This window comes from Pyxicephalus adspersus, chromosome 8, assembly GCF_032062135.1.
Source record: "Pyxicephalus adspersus chromosome 8, UCB_Pads_2.0, whole genome shotgun sequence".
NCBI classification, from domain to species: Eukaryota; Metazoa; Chordata; class Amphibia; order Anura; family Pyxicephalidae; genus Pyxicephalus; species Pyxicephalus adspersus.
The window spans coordinates 7046001-7071488 of record NC_092865.1 but is presented as its reverse complement, the minus strand read 5'-3'; the positions used below and the strand labels follow the sequence as shown (position 1 = coordinate 7071488).

General features: G+C 39.8%; 1 protein-coding gene across 1 annotated transcript in view; it reads right to left on the bottom strand.

Annotated features, from left to right (window-relative positions):
* Positions 1-8853: 8853 nt before the first annotated feature.
* The window catches only part of ROR1 (receptor tyrosine kinase like orphan receptor 1), a 173325-nt gene continuing 156690 nt past the window's right edge, over positions 8854-25488 (bottom strand). The window contains exons 5-9 of the mRNA XM_072419397.1: positions 24021-24148; positions 23002-23319; positions 20006-20251; positions 16500-16711; positions 8854-12583 (exon numbers count right to left, since the gene is read on the bottom strand). Coding sequence (XP_072275498.1) covers positions 11156-12583; positions 16500-16711; positions 20006-20251; positions 23002-23319; positions 24021-24148 — 2332 coding nt within the window. The 3' untranslated portion in view covers positions 8854-11155. The remainder of the gene's footprint in view (positions 12584-16499; positions 16712-20005; positions 20252-23001; positions 23320-24020; positions 24149-25488) is intronic.

Here is a 25488-nt window from a genome sequence, read left to right as displayed (position 1 = left end):
AGAAAAATCCCCCCCCAGCCGCTCTCTCCGCTCCTCCAATGACCTACTAATGACTTCCTCACTCATAACCTCATCACACACACGGCTCCAAGACTTTTCTAGGGCTCCCCTGACTCTCTTGAATTATCTTCCTCGTCCTATTCGGCTTGCTCCTACTTTCTCCTCATTTAAAAGAACACTCAAAACCCAACGCTTCAACCTCACCTACCCGTCTTCTTCTGTCTTTTGAAACCGTCACTACATATCTCCCCTCCTATTGTGTGATACTTCCTCCACCTCTTAGATTGTAAGCTCTTAGGGGCAGGGTCCTCTCCTCCTCCTGTGTCACTGTCTGTATTCGTCATTTACAACCCCTATTTAATGTACAGCGATGCGTAATATGTTGGCGCTATATAAATCTTGCTTAATAATAATAATAATAATAATAATAATAATAATTATGATAATAAAAATGATCACTATGGATTGTATTGTTTTATATACAATTATGCTTCTAATTTATTCTCTTTCTTTTATTACAGATTTCAATGCAGAGTCAATTGGTGTTGCAAACCACCTACATATCAGTTTCCCTACCAAAGTCCCATCTTGTGTTGATGAAGATTTGCTGGTACATGATTTCTAATCCTTGGATTTTTTTTTTAAATAAAGCAGAGGTAAATTAAAAAAAATAACTCATTCACCTTTACCTTCACAGATCCATTGATCCCTCCCTTCGTACTCACTGGGCACCACCATCTTTTTTCCCGTTCCTCCGTCTTCTTCCTAAGTGATGTAAACATGACGTAGTACACAAGGGGTGGATAGCACAATTATTATTATAGTATTTGTCCTGGTGCCTGGCACTAATTACTATTACTTTACTATATTCTCCCTACGTCACCCGATCTCGCACTGAGCAGACATAGATGGGAAAAAAAGGGTTCCAATCTCACTCGTCATTGTCATTTCTTTTTACTCTTTCTTTCTCTTTCGTTATTTTCTTACTTTCTGACTACCCAGAAAGGGGCTTGATTCCATTTAATTAAACAGATGTGTAAGAAAATAATGTCTATAATAATTTAATTTGTATATTAATGAGGATGTATAAATATGTATGATTCTAATTAAGTATCATTGTATTTATAGAACAGACTTTGTATTCCTCCTGAAGAAGTGACCAAAGTCACGAAACGCGTCGAGGAAAAGTCTGATATGTCAATGTAATCAAGATAACACAAATACAAGTCTGTGAAAAAATGTTTTAAAATAATATTTTATTAAAGTTGTTTTTAGAAGACAATATTGATGCAATTGTTGTTGTATAGCACTAGTCAGTAAAATAGGATCAATTATGCCTCCCTCTTTCACATTTTGGTTGTGTTTTATTACTCACATATCAGAAACTCACTGGGCCTGATTTATTAAAGCTCTCCGAGGCTGAAGAGGATTCACTTTCATCAGTGAAGCTGGGTGATCCAGCAAACCTGGAATGGATATTTTCAAAATCCATTGCTATTTGCTAGCAAATGTTCTCAGTCCTGGACCTGATCCATTCCAGGTTTGCTGGATCACCCAGCTTCACTGATGAAAGTGAATCCTCTTCAGCCTCGGAGAGCTTTAATAAATCAGGGCCAATTTGTTGTGTCTATGAGGGTGCAGCATTGCCACCAGAGGAAACCCTACTACTACTACAAAGCACCTCCCTCTCGCCCTCCTAGGTGTAGGTGCCCAGGGCCGGTAAGATTGTCCAGGAAAACACTAGGGGGTTTACAGTAAGTTCCAAGTTTTCTATATTCCTGGAAGTCCCAACAGGTTTAATTTTTTAACAGCAGGAAGCAAATACCAAAGTTACTTCTTAGCATCCGCATACACTTTTGAGCACATTTACACTTTTACAAATGGGATCATGACGAAATGTTCTTTCAGTGCATGCGCATATTTTTCCACTATGACCGGCCACCGGTTTTTCTCGCTCCTCTTATAAAATACACTGGTCTCTAATGCAATCCTATTTCCACTCCTTCTGCTATTCAGTTTAATAAAGTTGAACTCGGGTGAAACAGCAAAATAAAAAAGTTGAAATCCATGTAAGGGAAGTGTTTTACCTGCCAAAGGATTTCTATTTTACATTTACAAAACCCTTCTAGACTGCAAAGCAATAACAAGAACAATTAGCAAGGCAGCCAGGTCACCTCCCTGCCCACCTCCCCTGTGATTGGATAAAAGATATAAGAAAGCAGAGCCAAATCACTTGATTGGAGAGTTCACATCTTATTATCCAACAACAGAAATACAAGCTATAGTTTTTCTGGTGGACATTAAATTATAGATTTTCCCATCACATTACTGGGCGCTGATTTCTACGTACATTTATCCGGTACTTGCTGTGGACAGTGGCAGAGGTAACTGACAGTGGGCCCCTGTGCAGAACTAACATGGACTACCGATCATCGAACTGACTTGGGGGGCTCCTGTTGGATTGGGGAGAGTCCAGGGCCCTTCTTACATCTGGCTGTGTTCTCCTACCTAGGGTGACCATTCATTCAGTTGGCCTATACCAGGGGTCGGCAAACTCCAGCCTTTAGGCCAGATGCGGCCTAGCCGGTAGTTCGTTCCGACATAATAATAAATAATTATTTATATAATAATAATATAATAATAAGAGAAGTCACTGCAAGGGGGTGGCACCGGAGCTCCGGTAGTTCCTAACGCCCCCTGGCGGGCATTATGCCGGATCGGCCAGGGGGCGTTAGGAACTACCGGAGCTCCGGTGCCACCCCCTTGCACTGACATCTCTTATTATTAAATTATTATTATACAAATAAATATTTACTGTGGCCGGTGTTGATACTTTCGCCGCCGCGGTAAATAGGGAACGTTCCCTGAAGGGAAATCTCTCTTCACTTCAGGGGGCGTTCCCTGGTGGTGGGCGGAGTCATTAGGGCGAGTCCGGCCTAGTGTGCTCCTGGCCACCCCATAAATTGCCTAGTAGCCATAAAACTTTGCCGACTCTTGGCCTATACTATACACTTTTATTGGATATTTAAAGTCCCAGTGCCTCTTGCATTTTGTATTCTTTTACTCTGTGATTGGACAGTGAAAGAGCAGCAGCAGACTGATGAGCTCATCCCTCTACTCACTCCCCTGCTTTCACTGTACATCCAGCCCCTAGGAGTTGCTGTACATGGGATTATAGAACGTTCATTCTAAGACATATTTAGGAACCAACACTAGCTGCTTTAGCTTACATAAACACATTAATTGCTGTTTAAAAAAAAATCAGAATGATAATGGAAAACTGGTCTTTTTTTATTCTCAATTTATGTTACCCTGATGATCACATTATTATTTATAGTAGAACCCCCAAATTGGACTACCTTTTTCTCCCATGACACCAACCCTTTGGAGGTGAACTATTATATGCGCAGTTCATTTTACCGCCCCTCCCTGAACGAACAAGCCTATGATCTCACCTCTTACCGTACCCCTCCAGCCTTTCCTGCCCATAACTTTTTACCTTCCAAAATGAATAATTTTATGAATATGGGGAACTCTCCAGCAACACTTGGGTCCTGTATTTCCTCCTGCTCTGGAAAGATTTCTTCCCCTTCAGCTCTGCACAGTAAAATAAAAAAAAATATATATATGGCTTCTCTTCCAAATTTCCTTTAATGGGCTGGCTGTGAAAAGCTGGAGCCGCAGCATTCCTGAAAGTTACCATTCACTGTATGGCTGTCGAAAGGTGAATCTACCACGGCCTGACGCTTAATATTTTGTGACACCATTAGGATAAATATTATTAGTCTGCCGAGGCAGAGCAAGAAAAACCAACACATATTTTACAGATTGCTGTGCTAGGGAAAAAAAGAGCTCAGTCACACATTGCTGAAAAGACTTGACTTCTATTACAGAACTGCAAGCAGATGTATAGAGAACAAGAACCCAGTTATCTCTCTCTACATCTGTTTATGTACAAAATGTTTTTACATCAATCTCTCTGCACAACTATATATCTATCCGTGTACATACAGAACTTCCATCTATTCCCTTATAGGTGTAGATCAAGGTTTTACATAAAATAGAAACATAGAAATAAAAAGATCTCCGAATCTGTCTTTACATCATCTTTATCTATGCAAGCAGCAAAAACAAGAAACTTTGTTATTTCTCTTTGCTTCTATCTGTCTGTTTATGTACAGAATGTATTTACATTGATCTCTCTTCACAAATATTTATCTGTCTATGTACATACAGAATATCCATCTATTCCCTCCTATATGTAGATGAAGGTTTGACATCTTAAAGTGCTAAAAAATACAAAGAAAATACTGGTTTATTATTATTATTATTATTATTAATAAACAGGATTTATATAGCGCCAACATATTACGCAGCGCTGTACATTAAATACGGTAGGTATCTATCTGTATTTACATCATCCTTATCTCTGCAAGCAAAGTGATAAAGAACAAGATCGATGTTATCTCTGCTAATATCTGTCTGTTTATGTACAGAATGTATTTACATTGATCTCTCCTCACAACTTTATATATGTACATACAGGAAATCCATCTATTCCTTCTACATGTAGAGAAAGGTTTTACTTCTTTTAAAGAACTTAAAGCTGCTGAAAAATTGGGGAAAAAAATCAATTTATCCGCTTATCATCTATCTTTCTGCAAGGAGATGTAAAAATACACCGTTTTCTATTTTTGTCTATCTCGTTTTATCTATCTATCTATCTATCTATCTATCTATCTATCTATCTACCCATCCATTATCTATCTATCTATCTATCTATCTATCTATCTATCTATCTATCTATCTATCTATCTATCTATCCCTCTATCTATCTATCTATCTATCTATCTATCTATCTATCTATCTATCTATCTATCTATCTATCCATTATCTATCTATCTATCCATCATCTATCTATCTATCTATCTATCTATCCATTATCTATCTATCTATCTATCAATAAATCAGGCCTATTATGTTAAAATAGATAGAAAGTGATATATGTAGGAATAGATATAGATAGATGAGATGGATAGATGAGATGGATAGATAGATAGATAGATAGAATGATAGATAGATAGAAAGATAGAGGGATAGATAGATAGATAGATAGAGGGATAGATAGATAGATAGATAGATAGATAGATAGATAGATAGATAGATAAACAGAGGTAAAGATGATAAAAAATGGATATACATACACTGGGCCTGGTTTATTAAAGTCCTCCAGGAAACCTAAAATGGATTATCCAAAAATAATTTGCAATTAGTTGGCAAAAATTCTCAATCCTGGACCAGATCAATCTCAGGTTTGCTTGATCACCCAGGTTATCCCATGATAATCTATCTTCTCCAGTCTTGGAGAGCTTTCATAAATGTATCTCTCTTTATATCTTTACATCTTTACATCTATCTTTCAGTTTCTTTCTATCTTTTACATAACCCATCTCTCTATACCTCTCTATTTGTATTTATCATTACATATATTTATCTGTCTCTTTTTACATCAACCTTTACAAAACCTATGTTCCTTTACATCTTCCTATAAATCTGTTTTAGCATACTTTTATCTATTTGTCCTATTTATCTTTACATATGTCTTTCATTTCTCCTATTTTTTACATTATGTATCTCTCTTACATCCATCTATCTACTTCTCTAATCTATTTCTCGATCTACATCTACAGAAGTTTTTCTTCTTGTTATAAACAACATAGATAGCTCATTTTTCTTTTACAACATTTGGAATCTTGCTTTCCTGGGATCCTTGGCTTTTGATGTGCTTAGTGATGTGGATGAAGCTGAAATGTCAGATCAGTATATTTTTATTACATTTTATTCTTAGAAAATAATAACTTTACATTTCTAAATAGGCGGTTATTAAGGATAAATGGATGAGTTTGAGTTTTTTTGATGGACACAATTCCATAATTCTGATGAAATGCTGATAGAAAAACAAAGGCTGCCCAGGGATTTACTTGTAAACATCATGGAAATGTTTATGAACCATCTTAGTACATTCCACCCCTCCGCTGTGGTCAGTCTGCAATCTATTTGGAAACATGTAAAATAGATGTTCAGCACATGATTAACAGCGACAAAGCTCTCTGCACCTAGCACAACACAAGAATGCTGTTGAAAGGCTTTGATCAATCCATCTGGGTCTGACGTCTCTAAGCTGACTGCCGGTGATGTGGTCTGTGGGAGATTTAACTTCTCAACGTGTGTTTTATTGTGAACAGATTTTCAAAGAAAATAACCAAAATTAAAAAATGAAAAACAAAAAAAAAAAAAAATAACAATCCTTAGATGAACCCAGTTCTTTTTAATAGTAACACAGTCTGCAAAAATTTTTTTTTAAGGTCAATTATTGATATCATAAGCCTCTAGTGATTGGATAGGCTGCATTCTCAGTGATGTCACCGCTCTCTAGTGATTGGATAGGCTGCATTCTCAGTGATGTCACCGCTCTCTAGTGATTGCATAGGCTGCATTCTCAGGGATGTCACCACTTCCTAGTGAATGGATAGGCAGCAGTCTCAGAGTTGTCACTGGTCTCTAGTGATTGGATTGGCTGCATTGTCATACCCCCCCTTCCGCCTGTAAATCATCACTGGCCTCCCTTAGCCTTGTTACTATGGACAAAGTCTCTTTTCTTCTCTCATCATTTCCGACTACTACCTGTCTGCTTGACCCAATTCCCTCTGATCTACTCGGTGCCCATTCCTCCACCCTGGCCCCTGCCCTAATCCAACTATTCAACCTCTCCCTTTCTACTGGTAAATACCCCTCAGCTTTTAAACATGCCATAATTCTCCCTATCCTAAAGAAACCCTCACTGGACCTCTCCCTACCCTCCAACTACCGTCCTATCTCCCTTCTCCCTTATGTCTCCAAACTTCTTGAAGGCCTTGTCTACAAAAGACTCACCCATTACCTGAGCACCAACTCTCTCCTTCACCCCCTCCAGTCTGGTATTAGAGCTGCCCACTCCACTGAAACAGCCCTTATTAAAGTGGCCAATGTCCTCATCAGAGCTAAGTCTCAAGGCAACTTTTCCCTGCTCCTTCTCCTTGATCTCTCCTCTGCGTTTGACACTGTTGATCACCCCCTTCTAATACAAATCATGCGCTCATCCCCCCCCCCCTCAAATTCCAAATCTCCCCTGATATATTTCTGTTAATAACACTGTTATTCATCCCTCCCCTCAGGCACGTTGTCTTGGTGTCACCTTTGACTCGGCCCTCTCATTTACCCCCCATATTCAGAACATTTCCAGGTCCTGTCACTTTCACCCATGCAACATCTCCAAAATCCGCCCCTACCTGTCCCCAGAGACCACCAAACTCCTTGTACATGCTCTTATCATTTCTCGTCTGGACTACTGTAACCTCCTTCTCGCTGGTATTCCACTAACCCGACTCTCCCCTCTACAATCTATTATGAATGCTGCAGCCAGACTCATCCATCCTTCCCTCTGCTCCTCTTCCGCTGCCTCTCTTTGTAGTTCTCTTCATTGGCTTCCAATTCACCTTAGAATCAAATTCATCTCCTGTGCTTTGCCTTCAAATCCCTCCACAGCTCTTGTCCTGTCCCATCTACATTTCTGAACTGATAGAAAAATACCCCCCTAGCCGTTCTCTCCGCTCCTCCAATGACCTACTAATTATCACTCATAACCTCATCACATGCACGGCTCCAAGACATCTCCAGAGCTGCCCCAATTCTCTGGAATGGTCTTCCTCGTCCTATTCGGCTTGCTCCTACTTTCTGCTCATTTAAAGGAGCGCTCAAAACCTATTAATTCAAATTTACCTACCCATCTTCTTCTGTCTTTTGAAACCATCACTACTTCCCACCACTACATATCTCCCATCCTATTGTGTGTAAATTCCCCCACCTACTAGATTGTAAGCTCTTCGGTGCAGGGTCCTCTCCCCCTGTATCACTGTCTGTATTAGTTTGTCATTTGAAACCCCTATTTAATGTACAGCGCTGCGTAATATGTTGGCGCTATATAAATCCTGTTTATTAATAATAATAATTCTCTATGATGTCTCTGGTCTCTAGTGACTGGATATGCTGCATTCTTAGTGATGTCACTGGTCTCTAGTGAATGGATAGGCTGAATTCTCAGTGAGGTCACTGGTTTCCAGTGAATGGATAGGCTGAATTCTCAGTGAGGTCACTGGTCTCTAGTTACTGGATAGGCTTCGTTATCAGTGATGTTATTGGTTTTTAGTGAATGGATAGGCTGCATTCTCAGTGATGTCACTGGTCTCCAGTGAATGGATAGGCTGCATTCTCAGTGATGTCACCGGTCTCTAGTGATTGGATAGGCTGCATTCTCAGTGATGTCACCGGTCTCTAGTGAATTGATAGGCTGCATTCTAAGTTATATCATTGGTTTTTAGCGAATGGATAGGCCGCATTCTCAGTGATGTCACTGGTCTCTAGTGAATGGATAGGCTGGATGCGCAGTGATGTCACTGGTCTCTAGTGATTGGATATGCTGCATTCTCAGTGATGTCACTGGTCTCTAGTGAATGTATTGGCTGCATTCTACGTGATGTCACTGGTCTCTATGGTATGGATAAATTGTAGGTGCATAATAGGCGTGTTCAATGACGTTACCAGCTGTATTAAAATGCTTTCCCAGTTGTCACCAATCCCTTTTGTGTACATAGGCTGCATTCTAAATGATGTCATTGGTTTCTAGTGAATGGATATATATAGCATTTTTAGAGATGTCACAATCCCTAACCATGACATTGGTAACAAAGTCTGCCCACATCATTTTCTTCTGCTTTCTTACTAAATAAGTAAAAAAGAAGTCAACACACAAACACATAAAATGCAGAGATGTATTTTCATTCCTGCTGTACAAAACATAACAATTTTGTGCAAAAAAAGATTTGTACATAACATCATAATACAAAACTGTAAAACAGCTGTTTCAATCTCCCCTCCCTGACCCCATAATTACAAAAAACCTACTAAATTATATATACAAACTGACAGTGTAAATAGCATAATATTAAAATATGGTTCATAATATGTTGAAGTGGTTTCAGAGTGATCAGCTCCTAATTGCTAAACGATAATATTCCAAATGCGTTTCGCACAAATCGTAAAGGGGTGACGCACTACCAGCTGCAGTTTAGGTGAATGCTAGTATGCATATTGAGCAGAGTACCTTTTAAGAACTTCAAAATGACAAATAAATTCATATTATGTTGGGTAATGTCTACTTGATATTTCTTTGTAAACCTCCATCTCCTCTAGTATCCAGCTATACCAATTTTCCCCAACGAAGTTTACTTTTGGCTCAGATCACCTAGTGTGCAATAATCAGTATTCCTTTAAATATACCCGGAATCATTTGTATAACAAGGAAGCCTTTGGGGGTTCAAGAAGGCCAATAGTGGATGCCAGCTAATATTTTTTCTGCTAAACAATGCTTAAACAATGCAGACAGCAATTGCATAGCTCATATTTGGAATTTGGGTGTTTCAGATTTTTTCTTTTAGATCCAACTTGCCTGGAAGTCTACCTTCTCCAAAATACCTGCCAGGTGCCTATGGCGGGTACCTTTTGCCAGTGCAGCAGACACGTACTAGATGCAACTGATTAATCTGCTGTATACTGAAAATGTATATCAATATATATTATTTCATACTATACAAATATACATCTGCGGCTTCCATATCTAAAAATCAGCTCCCAGGATAAAAGTGTGAGAGAGTCGGTATAACATCCAGAGTGTATGGAGAATATAGAGAGGCTCTGGCAGAAGCACACAGTCATCATTTAATGTTTTTTCAAAGCTCTGCCATGTATTTTGCAAATTTGCCTTGCCCTTGCCTGCGCAACCATGACCTCAGTGTTAACCCTTAAAAACCTTGTGCAGGTTTTACATAAATTTTACCTATAAAACACCTTTAACTATCAGCATTCTGATATGATTGTGTCCAAGCTGTGAGCTGGCAAGGTTGGCATTGTGGGGCATTCTGTAGGAGTGGTATGGTCATATGAATATGTGTTTATAACAAGTAACTTGGTAACCATCTCGTGCAATTCTAATTGCAACTAGGCTTGATTGCATGTATTTAAAAATCATACCTAACTTCAGCCAAAAAATTTCCCTGTTGACGATTTTCTTTTCTATATAATAGGGACGAGTTCTGTTTTTTTTTTTTTTTTTTTGACATTGCAGTGTCCATTGTAGTTGGGCAGACTTTGGAATTCCAATGTAGGCACAATCTTGTGCACTTCTAAATGCAACTAGGCTTAATTGCATGTTTCCGATATACATATTTTAATCCTTAATTTAGCCCATAAATTTGGTAAGAGTTCTGTTTTTTAAATATTTGTCTGTAATACCATTGTCAAGATTGTCACTCATTTGTTGTCCCTGGGGTATTGCAGTAAAAAAGCAATATTGTGTTCTAACCCTTCCTTGCTCTACCTAAAATGTTTATCCATTGGAGAGATTTCCCATAACTTACACAACCGAACCTCTAGACCTTCCCCGACTAAAGTTTGTATTAAAGTAAGACTTAAAGGTCAGCTTTTTGGAAAAGTTTGAGGAAAGATGGGGCTGCAGGGAGACTTTTGGTGGGCACAGCCAGTTCATTATTAGTCAAATTACTTAGAAAAAAGGCAGGGAAGTGGCACATAATGTAAAAACGACTTTTACCCTTTTCATACTATTCGTATGTGCATCCTCTAAGTTCATATTTATGGGTTTGGAGTACTGTAGCTGTTTAGTTTCTTTTTTTTTGCAGACTTTAATTCAATAATGATCTTTGGTTTTATCATAAATTCATACATAGCACACAATAAAAAAAAAGGATTTGATTGATGTATATTCACAAAATATGAAATCACCATTTAGATTCATCATATGCTACTTTGTACAATGTGTCTTCCTAGTACAAGGAATTAACCAATCACTGTCACCAAATTCCGATCTGGTTACAGGTCCATTTGTTAGGTATTTATATTTGAACTTCACAGAAGGTACCTGAAAACAAAAACGTCCGTTTAACATCTGGAATGACCTCAGTTCAATAAAAAATATTTTATATAAAACTTATTTTTTTTATGTCTGTTCTTCTGCATAGAGTACATATGAAAGGCACTGCGAGTTTTACAGTTCTGCGGAAATCATTGACTCGTTGTGTCCGTGAATATCAGAATCTTCTAATAATGATGACTGTTTGGAGTCTATTTTGTAAGATTTGTTCCCTTTGCTTCCGAAGGATTGTACTCCTATACTACTCGGATGGCTTTGCATAGACATATGGGATAGCAAAGGGATATTGGCATCTTGGTTGGATCCAGAAGACGGTAAGCTGGTCACGTGACCTGTACTGGTGGACCCGCTGGCACTACTTGGTGAACGGCTCTTTGGAGGCGGGCAATGCTGGATGACTCTTGGAGGCCCTTGTGGTTGGTAGTGAGCAGTAGGGAAAGCAGCATATCCTGGGGGGATAGGGTACCCGTTAATTGGTATGAATCTCTGGTTTTGAGGTAATGGAGGCCCAATGAAGCCAGTAATTTGAGCCTGTGGCATACCTTGTGGAGAGAAAAACAAATTTGGATATCTTTGATTGCTTAGATTGCTAACTGGACTGGCACTCAGTGACGTTGTTTGAGTTGTGGCATTACCACCTGAAGGAGTTGTTGAACTTGTGTGACTTGAAAGTCCTTCCCATGACCTTAGTCTCATATGGATGTCCTTGAACCTCGGTCTCCGAGAGGGAATTTCCTGCCAACATTCTGTCATCAGACTGTACATCCTAGGAGGGCAGTCCTCAGAACATGGAAGAAGTTGCCTCTTCCGGATCATTTCTATAACTTCTTGGTTGCTGAAGCCGTAGAACGGCTGAAGGCCAAAGCTGAAGATTTCCCACAGAACCACCCCATAAGACCAAATGTCTGAATCGGTGGAGAATTTTCCATACATTATCGCCTCTGGGGGCATCCATCGAATCGGAAGAAGAGATTTATTTTGAACCCGGTAATAGTCAGCAGAGTATATTTCTCTAGAAAGTCCAAGGTCAGAGATTTTAATGTGCAATTGTTCTCCAACCAATATATTACGAGCTGCTAGATCTTTATGGACAAAGAAGTGACTTGAGAGGTACTCCATTCCAGCTGCAATCTGAATGGCAATATGGAGAAAATCTCCATGATCGAGGCTAGATTTAACTGTGCCATCCTCATCGCTACTGCAACCAACGTCAGAATGGGGGGACCTCATAATAAGGAATTCATGAAGGTCTCCCTGGTTCATGTACTCGAACAACATACATACTGGCTGCTCCTGAGTCACGACTCCAAGAAGACACACAATGTTGGGATGATGTAACTCAGCCACAAGGGAGGTCTCTTGCTGAAATTCTGACCACTGTTGCGGATTGGTATAATCCTTTAAAGTCTTGATGGCAACAAGTTGAGCATGGTCCATTCCGGGAAGGTAAAGGTGACCTTTGTAGATCTTTCCAAATGCACATTCGCCAAGTTCCTCCATAAACCTCACTGCAGACAATGGGAGCTCTTTCGCTTTGGTCTGCTAAAGGAATGAAAAGGAAAAAAAATAATTAGTATTGCTACTTATTGTTTTATAATATAATATATTTATAAAATAATATATTTATGTTTCCTGGGTATTTTAAATATTACCAAAACCATAGGAGGTATACTGGAAACAAAAAAGAGGGTGGTTCGGATATGGCAGAACATACAGAATGAAGCATGTCACACCCCATGTCTGACCATATTGCAGTTAATGGTAAGCAAGCAGCTAAAAACCAGGCGCATATGCTGTCACTTGGGGGAAGGGTTTATAGTCCTGTGTGAGTATTGACATGCTAAGCAAGAATCTTGATTGGTATGGGATGAAAGGAAAGTGAATGTAGCATGCCTAAAGCAAACTTTGCCCAGCTAGAACAGAGCAACAGTTCACTTTAATGCTTCCTCAGATGGCTTTGCATAGATATATGGGAGAGCAAAGGGATATTGGCATCTTGGTTGGATCTGGAAGATGGTAAGCTTGTCACATGACCTATACTGGTTACTTCTGGCACTTCTTGGTTGAGCGGCTCTTTCAAGACGGGCAGTGCTGGATGACTTTTGAAGGCCCTCCTGGTGGTTAGTAGTGAGCAGTGGGAAAAGCAGTATATCCTGGAGGGTTAGGCTAATTAGTATAAATCTCTTAAGAATCTTTGGTTTTAGGTAATGGAGGTCCAATAAAGCCCATGCACAACAGAACAACAGTTCACTTTTATGCTTCCTTGGATTGCTTTGCTATATGGTATAGCAAAGGGATATTGGCATCTTTGTTGGATCCTGAAGACGGTAAGCTGGTCACATGGTCACATGGACCCACTGTCAGTATATGGTTGAGTGGTTCTTTGGAGGTGGGCAATGCTGGATGACTCTTGGAGGCCTTTGTGGTTGGTAGAGAGCAGTAGGGAAAGCAGCATATCTTGGGGGGATAGGGTACCCATTATTTGGTAAGAATCTCTGGTATTAAGGTAATGGAGGTCCAATAAAGCCCATGCTTTATTGCCTCCCTTTCTAGCAGCAAATACTTACCTTTCCATGCTCTTTACTTATTGAGAATAAAGAAAATACTTTCCATGCATGGGGAGGTATGTGATCAATCCCCCACCTCCATGTGACAATGCTGGTGCTTACGCGGGGTTACTGTACTTCCAAAAAAACATAATTTTTAGGTGCAGAATTTACTCGCCAGTAAATTTTTTTTTTTTAATTTTTTGCCAGAACATGTTAACTCGAACTTTCACCGAGCCCTATTTCCCATACATCCAAGCAGGGTCAAAGGTTTGCTATGTTCGCTCTGAGTCATGCTGGAAGCTGCATATTTTAGTAACATAGGTTTGCTCCTGATTACACAGTGTTAACCTCGCACTGCACACAGCTTCCCATAAATAACATCGACAAATTCCTCTCTTTCTATTAATAGTTATATAATCGGCCACGGGGCGCAATTAAACTCTGGAAACTATTTGACTTCCTACATATAAGCAAACAGATTCCACCACACTGGCCTCTTTACAGAGATTTACCGAATCCGCCACTGAGGGATACCCTTCATGATTCAGTTACCTCTTTCTATGAACAATGTATTCTAGGGGAAGGACACCGTCATCTAAAGATTTGGTTTTGGGTTGAGGTTCGAGGATTCAACAGATGATAAGTAATGAAGATGGTTTAAAATGGGGAGTTGTGGGTTATGTCAGGGTAGTGGGTACCTAATGGCAATCTTCCTTTGGTTACAATTCTGCTTTTATTACATAAAAAATTTCTTCTGAAGAATAAATGTCACTCGGTCTTATTGGTTGGATTTGTCCAATTTTTTTAAGTCATATTAAAGAGAAGTCATCTCCCACTATGTGTTTTTTTTTTTCTACATATAAAACCTGAGGTCTGGAATGGCCAATAGAGGTTGTGCTTTCCAATCAATATAGCTTATGCCCCCTGCTGGTTGTAGAGCTCTGGTTTTGACTCCCCATTTTGGATCTTGGTAGACAGGCCACTGTTTCCACACTTAGACAAAAGGTTATTTTTTGCTGCTGAAGGAGGACTAACTTTTTTTTCTTTTGGCTCTGGTTGCTGGTAGAAAAGCCCAACTCCGACTCAGCAGAGGGGCATATCAAACCTCTGTATTACAGGAAGGGCAATGGTTATTTTCTGCAGCATGCTGGCAGGGGCTAGCTTTTTTTACTATGGCTCTGGTTGCTTTACATATTAAGGCTGCTGGCTGGGGAGCCCAACTCTGACTCAGTCAAAGGGGGCATTCAGACCTTTGAGAGCCTATTGCTTCAACAGAGGGAGCAATGGTCTTTTTCTGCAGCAAGCTTCTTTAACTTGCTAGTTGGGAAACCCATCTCTGACCTGCACAGAAAGACCACTGCTTCCAGAGAGAGAGCAAGGGTGCTTTTCTGCAGCATGCTGGCGGCGGACTACCCTTTCTTTACTATGGCTCTTGTTGCTGTCATACTACACCAAAGATAAAAGCATGATCACATATTTTAATACACATGGGATATATTAAGCTGATTTAAACTGAAAGTTTAGTTGGGCTTTAAATTGGATCTTCAGCCAAAATTAGGAATTACATGACATCAGTTATATGGCCCATATGTGTAGTTAGTAGCCTCCATGTGCAGAATTTACCACCCCTTTTTCCTAAATCGTCCCCTATCTAATAGAAGACCATAGGAAAAATGGCTGCTGTTTTGCTTCCCTAGTCACTTCCCCTTCCCCATCAATATACCTGGATAATAAAGCAGCAGATCACTGGTGAGGTCAAGACTGAGCTCTCATCAACTTTAATATATAGTAAGGTCAGTGCTGGGCTTTCAGCATGGTCAGCATTGGGCTTTGCAATTTCTTATATAGATAAAAACCAAGATGTAGCCGGTAGAGAAAGTAGAATGATGGTATTCAAGTACAGAGCTGGTCTCCTGCATGGCGATCGCAGGAAATGAGCTGCGTTGTCAAAGTCCAGATGGTTTACATTACCTAAATCCTGAAGGCCAAACTTGTTTAGATCCTGATATATAGTAAATTATATCTTAGCAATGAATGCGTGATGGCCTCTGAATGACCTTCGCTTTCCTAAACCGGCATCATAGAAGACTTTCTAATGAAGAGAACCCATTAAGATCTGGCAGCCCCGAGTCTTCCCAAGCCAATGGGAAGTGCCCGTGATGAGGCTCTGTTGTGTTTGACAAGTACGTGTTGTATGATGATGTACAATAACACACGGGAGAAAATATATATGTGTACGTTGGAGTTGAACTGGAGCCAGAATAAACATTTTATAATGGAAAATTCAATCCGGCTGTTCATGTCTTGCCATCAGTATCTTCATTTTATTGGAGAAGGCTGGGATTAGGTTTATTAGATCCATCGTCTGGGGAATCAAAAAGCTAAAAAAACTTTTTTTTTCTGGTGCTGCTATTTTAAATGATAAGCATCTATGATGACCATTATCTAAACTCTTTTTTTTTCCTTTTCATATTACTTTGTTAAGGAGGGAGTGAGTATTCTGCTTTGTGATTGTTGAAATACGATGGTTATACAGAAGGGTTAAGAGTTTTTTTCTTTCACCTGCTTTTCTTTTCACCTGTTGATTCTGCCAATACACACTTCCTGTTCTAGAGTGACAACACAAGCTGTACTGTGTCTGAGGAAGAGCAGGGTTGTCATCCTGGACTATAAACACCTCAGCAAAATAGATTTCTCCCACGAGATTTCCTCTAACTTCTTGCTATGTCTCCTGGGCAAGAAGTGAAGAGAAATCTCTTAAATGTAAAAAAAACTTTCATGGGCTTCAACCCTTACCTACTCAGAGCAGAGCTAAAACTAAAAGCTAGGCTGCACCCCAATAGGATAGAAATAAACAGCTGTATATAGAAAACCAGAGAATGGACAGGAGTTGGTTCTGTATATATTACCTTTGGTTTATATGCATTCAGCATGGACATCTCAACGTTCTGCCCTCGCACGTGTTTGGGCTGCCGTGGGACCGCCGGTGAAGAGGCCTTCTGGTTGTTGCGGCAGATACAGATGAAGAAGAATAGCAATGCTATGGCCAGCGGGATGGTGACACTGGGGACCAGGATGTAAAGGATTTCCATTTTGTTCTTTTCTTTGGAATCTTTGGAGTCTGAAATACAGATGATACAATACCATGATAAAATAATATATGTCATATAATATATAAATTTAATGAGATACAGATAATACAATACAATGTTTATATATTATATTCTGTATTTTATAACACATAAATATATAGAGATGATTAAAACACCTTTTGGGCACAGTATCCCTTACTTACAAAAATAAAATAAAAAATTTGGAGGGCAAATATAAATTTACAGTATACTTTTTTGGCTTCCATGGTGCAAGGGTGGGTTCCCACCAATGAGATCGCAAAGAATGATAAAACATCGAAGGAAGAGGAAGGATAGGCACCGTGGGCATAATCCTGGGGTAAAGGTAATATACTTCCCAATTTCTCCCCTACATTTTCTTTTTTAATTTTCATTCTGGTATTCTGAAACACTTTAAGGTTTTCTTTATTCTCATATTCATTGTTAAATAGCTGTATCTTATATGTTGATCAAAAATCTGCTTTTATTTATATGGCACCGACTTATTTGTTTGGAATTTAAGCCATTTTTTTCTTTCCAGAATTAATTATTCTTACAACCTCAACTGGGGTTTTAATGCTTTTTGTGCTTCTGATGGGATCGTCCTCACTACCCATCTAAGAAAAGAATTGAGGGGGAATTTTCCCATTGGAGACATAGATACCAATCAAAGCCTCATGAAGGTTCTATTCCCTCCTTACCCTAAAAGTCCGCATGATATAATATTATTATTATTATTATTATTAATAAACTGTATTTAAATAGTGCCAACATATTACGCAGTGCTGTACATTAATTAGGGGTTGCAAATGACAGAAAGATGGAGGAGAGGACCCTGCCCCGAAGAGCTTACAATCTAAAAGGTGGAAGTATCACACAATAGGAGGGGAGATATGGAATGGTGGGTAAGTAGTGGGGGTTTAAGAGACAGAAGAAGACGGGTAGGTGAGGTTGAAGCGTTGGGTTTTGAGTTTTCCTTTAAATGTGCAGAACGTAGGAGCAAGCTGAATAGGATGAGGAAGACCATTCCAGGAAATCAGGGCAGCTCTAGAAAAGTCTTGAAGCTGTGCGTGTGATGAGGTTATGAGTGAGGAAGCCATTAGTAGGTCATTGGAAGAGCGAAGAGAGCAGCTAGGGGAGTATTTTTCTATAGATTTTTTATCACCCAAAGTCTTTCAATTCATATTTCACATGTACAAGTCTCCTCTGATGTCTTTAGTGAATAATAAATATTTAAATTGAATTGAAAATTGCAATGTTTATGTTATAACATTTGAATTTACATTTAAGCTAACATCTAGGTGGTAATAAAAATTATTGTTTCATTTATATCAATTGCATCAGTATCTGAATCAGGTATTAGCCATCTTTAATTCTTTGCAGAGCAATGCTCAGACCAGCAGAGGGAGGGTCAGCACACTCAGCCAATCAGGCTCTAGTGTTTTGCATGGGCACGCATAAATTATTCAGGAACGAAGGAATGACAACATTGTCAGCACTCTGCTCTTCCTTCATTATCCAATCACAATCTAGACTTGATGATTTTCTTAGTTGCAGTATAGTCTGCATAGAACCTGGCTTTTCTAGCTGGACCAATGTACAAAATGACATACGGTATGTATTTTAAAAGAATGTTTAGCCATTTGTCTAGAATCCTAGTCAGGAAACTACCTCACTTAAAACGCATTTAAGAATGTTCCCTATAGCGTGGCACTTAAAATTCCTAAAAAACCTATTTCAGCAAGCCTTGTGGTAACATCACCGCAAGGTTGCTCGATGGGAAGTGGACAGTAATAGGGGTAATTAGTGCCCTAACGTGGGCCCTTCCGCCATTCTCGCAATGCTTCGAATCCCATAGATCACTGTGGATATTGTGTTTCCTTGTAAACAGGGGTAGTGAGAAGATTTCATGTCATTCCTCGGCTTGCAGAACACATGCATCAGAGGTGAAGTTTGCCTGGCCTGGGAATTTCCTGTTTGGGATGTTGTGGCTTCAGCTTCCATGCTATGCCATTCTCCTCGGCAGGGCTCGTTTTTCACGCGCTACAAAGGCGGCCTGTGTCCTGAGGCTCCCAGATCACACAGCACAGTAGCAACACTCACAGGGCCTCCCCTCTTTCCACAATAAAAGAGAAACACTGCTCCTGGATACAGAGCCCTTGTTCCATGCTACGTGCTACCAGGCTACAGAGGGTTCCTGTAAATCCTAATCAATTGGCTATTGCAATTCACTTATAAACAATTTCCATTTTACACCTCATTTATTACAATTTAGTCTACGTGCACTTTAGCTGCATGGCATTTCTTTTGGCATCTTTCCTGATGGTAGTAACAGTAGACCTTGCTTGTGTAATGTGTGCCAAAACAGCTACTTGTAGCCCCCATCATGTCCCGACTCTTGGTTCCCACTTGGATGTGATGTTAGTAGCCCCAGCAGACTCAATGCTAGTACTTCCTTTCATTCCTTCCCAATAGAAGGGGAGGGACAGTAATTAGACCCTCCAGAAGAGAAGGGAGGTAGGACACTGATTCCTGAAGCCATCAAATTTACTATCAAGTTCAAAGGCACATTGTAGTGAATAAAAAATAATTGATGGAAGAAAAACACTGAAAGTAATCATTCCAGTTACCTGAATTTTGAAGTTTACATTTTTAATATTGGTGACAGGGTCTCTTTAAAGCAAATGTTTGTTTGATCATGTTCAGAAATGTTTCAAAACACAAGTTTCCTTTTATAAGTGTTCCTTCAGTGTAGAAACCATCAGTAAGCTTACACAATGTTTTAAAGTTTTTTTGCGAGCCGTTTCCATCCCTCGGATATCGACTCCCTGCAGCAAAAGGCCTGTTTCAAATTACTGCTATGGAGACATGGTGGAAGGACGCGAGTCATGTGTACAATGGAGAGGTACAGGCATGACAGCAAAATGGAATCAGAGGAAAGGTTTAGATAGGCGATGGATACAGATATTCCGGGGCAGCTTCTGGTGATTGGCACCTTGCCAGCCATTTGGCTTCCCCAACCCTTTTTATGGGTCGCAACTTCAAGATCAATGGGGGATGGCAGCAGTACTGAACCACTCACTATCGCCCCCCTTTTATTTTCTATGGCCAGCCACAGGCTGCCTGCAACATGTAGAGTCACAGCATGGCCCCCACTACCTTACCGCCCATCCAAACGCAGCACTACTTTATGGAAAATGGCATGGAGCTGTCCTTTAAGCCCTGACTTAAATCCACCTGTCTGGTCACAGGTAGAACAACTTTGTAGCATAATCATTAGGAGAATGAGGGTGATTGGTGCTTACCGCAGGCCGGAATGTCGCACGTTTCGTGTTTCATGTTTTCATCTAACGTGAAGCACCACGGAGCCTCTCTCTGATTACCGGGGTTTCTGCAGTACGAATGTCCTCCATTCAGTTCAGGGTAACGCAGAGCATTGAACGTGTGAGTGTGCGGATACTGCGAATTCCAGGGCTGGCACTGCCGTCCAGATTTGGTGACGCTCACTGTACCCCGGTAATCAACCCCTGTGCTGTTATAGCATTTGTGGTCTGTAAAAAAAAAAGAAACAGAAGATAAAGAGCTTACAATCTATTAGGATGTAACAGAGGATACAGAAGGTAGACAATCTATTAGGGTATAAAGGAGAAAACAGAAGGCGGAAGAGCTTACAATCTATTAGGGTATAAGGCAGAATATAAAAGCGGGAAGATCTTACAGGCTAAGGGGGGATACAGAAGGTAGAAAAGCTTACAATCTGTCAGGACATAAGGTAGGATATAGGAGAAGGACGAGTTTACAGTCCATGAGGGAATAAGTGAGGCGTTAGGAAGATGGGAAAACCTAAAACGTTGTAGGTCCATTGGAGAGATACAATAGCTAGAAGAGCTTACAATCGATTAAAGTGTGATCCAGTGAAAAAAAGCTTACAATTTATTTTTATATATAGATTATATAGTTTAAGGGAGAATACACGTAGTGCAACAGTTTATAGTATTATTGTATAGGTATAATGATGGAAAAGGAGCTTACAATCTATTGAAAATAAAAAGGTAAAATAGCAATATAAAAAATGGAGATTTTAAAATGCATGATATAGGAAAGGGCAGATAATGTGTATTAGATTACAATCATGGTAAAGAGAATTTATAAAAAAATGGAAAGTAAAAGATGGATAAGTTTATAAATGGTTAGGGTATACCAGAACAATATACTACACATGTTCTGATTTCACTGTCTTTACAAATAATCCCCATGTATCATTCTGCAGAATGGCTAAGAACAGGCTGATTGCATGCCATAATGAAGCAATGGAGCGGACTGTTTCATGTGGTTTTTGTGTAGCAGTAATTTACAAGACACACAGAGCTGTGCTGATACAGACAAATGGGACAATATAACTATCATATATACACAGCTTCTGTTAGATCCAATTACAGATGCCATTTTCCACAATCAGCCAGAAATAATGGCATTCATTTCCTCCGAAAATCTGTGTATCGGTTTATTTACAAATCTGCACCACAGGTTTTAGTTTACTGGAAAGCTTTCCAAGGAGAAATAAATGGACTTTTCAGGTATTTGTTTTAGCCTATTCCTGTGGCCATAGTAAAAGGAAAACAGTAAATAATTTCCTATCAGTGAGCAATGCTTCTGGACATTATTCACTAAATTTAACGTTGTTTAATGAGCATAGCTTTGTTATTGAAAACTTGATCACATGATCATGCATCGGGAGGGAGGTATATACAACAATACTGGTCACTTGTGCCAAGTGCAATCTTGCAGGAAAACCTAATAAATAAATCTCTAAAACGAGATTTCTGCACATGAAATAAATAGCAATTCTGACCATGAGCAAATATAGGGTTCGCTTTCGTATCTGGCTATTGGGAAAGCTTTCCAAGACTTGTGTCTGCAGGAATCTGTGCCCATTCATCCTTTGGTGGGGTGAGGTATTGATGTTTAATGAGAAGACCTGGCTTCTAATTATCATTCCCAATAATCTCAAAGATATTCAGTAGTGCTGGGGTTGAGGTAGGTCATTCAAGTTCCTCCACATCAAACTGGTCACACCATATCACACCAACCGCTGGTGGTGTCAGGTACTGATATATCCACCTGAAATTACTTTGTACATAGAGGTTTAAAAAACAGAAGAACTTATTTTTTAGTTGGAGCCTCATAAATCTCCTTTGAGCTCCTAACCCACCTTTGTATGTAATGTCACTGGCTAAGCCGAACCTTTTGTATGGGGCTCCAAAATGATCAAATTCCATGAAGAAAACAATACAAAGCTAAGTCCACCATATGGTGAAATATTGTGAACACCTGACCATCACCCCAATATAAACTCGTTGGGACAACCCACTTTAAAACAAGGAAATATGGCATTGGCCTCCCAATGTGGCTTTAATAGACTCAACTCCTTTGGGAAGGCTTTTCTACAAGACTTTGAAGTGTGTCTGTGATGCATGGAGACATGGTCCACAGCTCTGGCCGGTGCCAAGTTGAGTTCTTCTCCTGACCCTACTGGGGGGTGCACTGGCCAGAGCCATGGACCACCCAAATTTTCTCGCAGACCACAGGTTGAGGACCACTGCTCTACCCCACACCCTAGCTATGTCTGGCTTTGTGCACAGAGCACAGTCTTCATGGAAATTAAAGGGTCTTTCCCAAATTGTTACCACCACTAGAAACACCCAAACTCATTTTAAAGGGTGTCCGCGTTTAGCCTTATAATGTAAGTTCAATGGTTAGGTGTCTACTTGACCTATTAGCATATTCCTTGTCCATACATTGCAGAACTCCTGATTTTCTCCCAGTCCATCAAGGGACTTCAAAAGGCTTAAACCAAGTCAAATGTAGGAAGTTACACTAGCTGCTTGAAAAAATAATGATTTTCCAATAAGCCATTAAAAGTTATATTGTTGGAGTTCAGCTTTAGGAAGTAAATATATTTCCATTGAGTGCCGTGTTAAAAACAAAGCATGCAGCAGACAACCACTGTGAACCACTCCAAGAGCAAACCTTAATGAGGCATCATTGTTAGAAACGAAGCGTGTGAACCACAGAGGGGAAGGAAAGAAAACCACTTAGCGCAAAAAGAGAATTGTGAGTGTGAGAAAGCTGGCTAGCTTCTATGTGTGGTTGGTAAATTGGCAGAAGACAGTTTGCAATCTGTTAGGTCAAAACCCAAAACAATTTTTGTTGGCATAAAGAGAAAGAAAACCGATAAGGTGAGCTGCCAGAGTGGGTGATTATTACGCCTCAGATGAGGTCACTTCTGGCCTGTACTCACTCTTGTTAATGGGGTCTGCCATTGGTATTCCGATGCGGATGCAGTTACTGGCCTCGGGGCTGTCTGGCTGCGGAAGGTCCTCACAGTTCGGCAGCTTCAATCTCATCAGGATCATGGGGTTGGATCTGGCGAAGATGTACTCGGCTTGGCACAGGACGTTCTCCAGGATCTCGCACTCGTCCCGGCACAGGTCCCGTGGCTTGGGGGACGATGAGGTCTCAGAGCAGTAGGGAAAGGCGTAGTGGCAAAGAGATGGAATGGCGAATTGGGAGCATTTATCTGATAGGTGGTTGGAGGTTCCAATCATGGTGAAAGCAGCTGAAAAAAAGAGAATAATTAAAAGGAATGTGTATTGCTTTATGCTTATTTTTTTTTATTAAACCTTTCACTTTAAAGTGTAATCTAAGTCCACAAGGTTTACTTGAACTTGCAGATCAATGCAGAATCTTTGGAAATTCGCCAGCAGGCAGGCAGAAACAAAAAGCACATTTTCATATTCTACACAAATTTCAATCAGCCAGATATCTATATCTATATCTATATATCTATATATATATATATATATATATATATATATATATATATATATATCTTATATATATATATATATATATATATATATATATATATATATATATCTCTATCTATCTATCTATATATATATCTATATATATATATATATATATACACACATATTCACACAAAGGTCTAAGGGATTGTCTATAAGATTTTTTAAAAGTATACATTTTTTATAAGGCCATTTAAAAGAGAAAAACAAATTGTATTATATTTTATGGGAGAAGGCATCCAGAATGAAAGTCTACAATAGAACACAATTATTTTCTTTTTTTCTTATGTCTCTTTTACTGAAGCAACTAATCTGCAATGATAAATCTAATGAACATGTGCAGTCCTATGCAGTTTATATGCAGATAAGGAAATTAAAAAACAGAAAAAGACCTATGAGCATCATGAAAATAGAGTGCAGACTGGAAAATGTGATGAATATGCTAACATACCTGTAATTTGGTTTTCTATCTCCCCCTGCATGTGTAAAGATTCCATGTAAATAGTGCGATTCCCAATGAAGCGGGCACAGGCGATGCCACGGTATGGCTGGCAGTATCCATCCTCCTCATATTCATCCCTGAAACCAAAAATAAAGGTGAGCAGTCTGCAAGTCAACCAGTAGGAGGCAGCACAAAACAGGACAAATATACATGAGTCAGCAAAACAAGGAAATAGATTTACTAAGCATGGAGATAACTTTAGGAGTTACCTAGTACAATAAAATGAGATGCACTAAAAATATCCAATCATGTAATAGCAAACATTGAACAATAGCCTTTTTTTCTTGATCACTGGATGTTTCATGCAGGTTCACTATGTAAAAAGTCAAAATTACACTTTTAGTAAATTGCAGTGTATCCAAAATGCATTCACCTGGGTATGGTTTTGAAAAACGTATACATTGTCAAAATATTTATTCCCATCCATAGCTGCATTTATTTTCCACCATTATTATGTATTGATGATGGGAGGGTCGGAGCTGTGTAAAATCTCCTCAAGCACATCCCAAAGATTCTCAATGGGGTTCAGGTCAGGACTCTGTGTTGGCCAATCCATGTGTGACAATAATGTCTCATGCCACCTGAGCAAATCTTCCACAATTTGAAACCACTGAATCATTTTCATCCTGGAATATTCCCATGTCGTCAGGAAAGAAAAAATCCATTCAGTAAATTCAGGGAGTCAGCTTAACTCATATTATGGGCACATACCATTGCTGAACCTAGACCTGACCGAATGAAGCAACCCCAGATCATAACACTGCCCTCCGCAGGCAACCTAGTACCATAACAGTGCCCCCACAGGCACCCCAGATGATAACAATGCCCCCCACAGACACCCCAGATCATAGCACTGCCCCCACAGACACCCCAGATCATAGCACTGCCTCCACAGACACCCCAGATCATAACACTGCTCCCACAGACACCCCAGATCATAGCACTGCCCCCACAGACACCCCAGATCATAACACTGCTCCCACACATAGCACTGCCCCCACAGACACCCCAGATCATAACACTGCTCCCACAGACACCCCAGATCATAGCACTGCCCCCACAGACACCCCAGATCATAATACTTCCCCCACAGACTCCCCAAATCCTAAAACTAGCCCCCCAAATGCCAAGATCCTAAAACTGCCTTCACAGGCGCCCCAGACCAGAAACATTGCCCCAACAGGCTTGGGGATTTTTTTCACTTCTTAATGGAACAATTTTGGTGAAATGAATTATCTGTTACAGGGTTTCCTTAATGATCTTTAAAGGTATTAAAACCTGGAGTAAAGTTTCTTGAAATTCCACCTCAATGGTTCTCTTTATAAATTCCAGTTGAAGGTCTAGAACTACAAATGACCACACATATAACATAAGTAATACATTTATAAGGATGGGTGGACAGGAGTGGCACAGCATG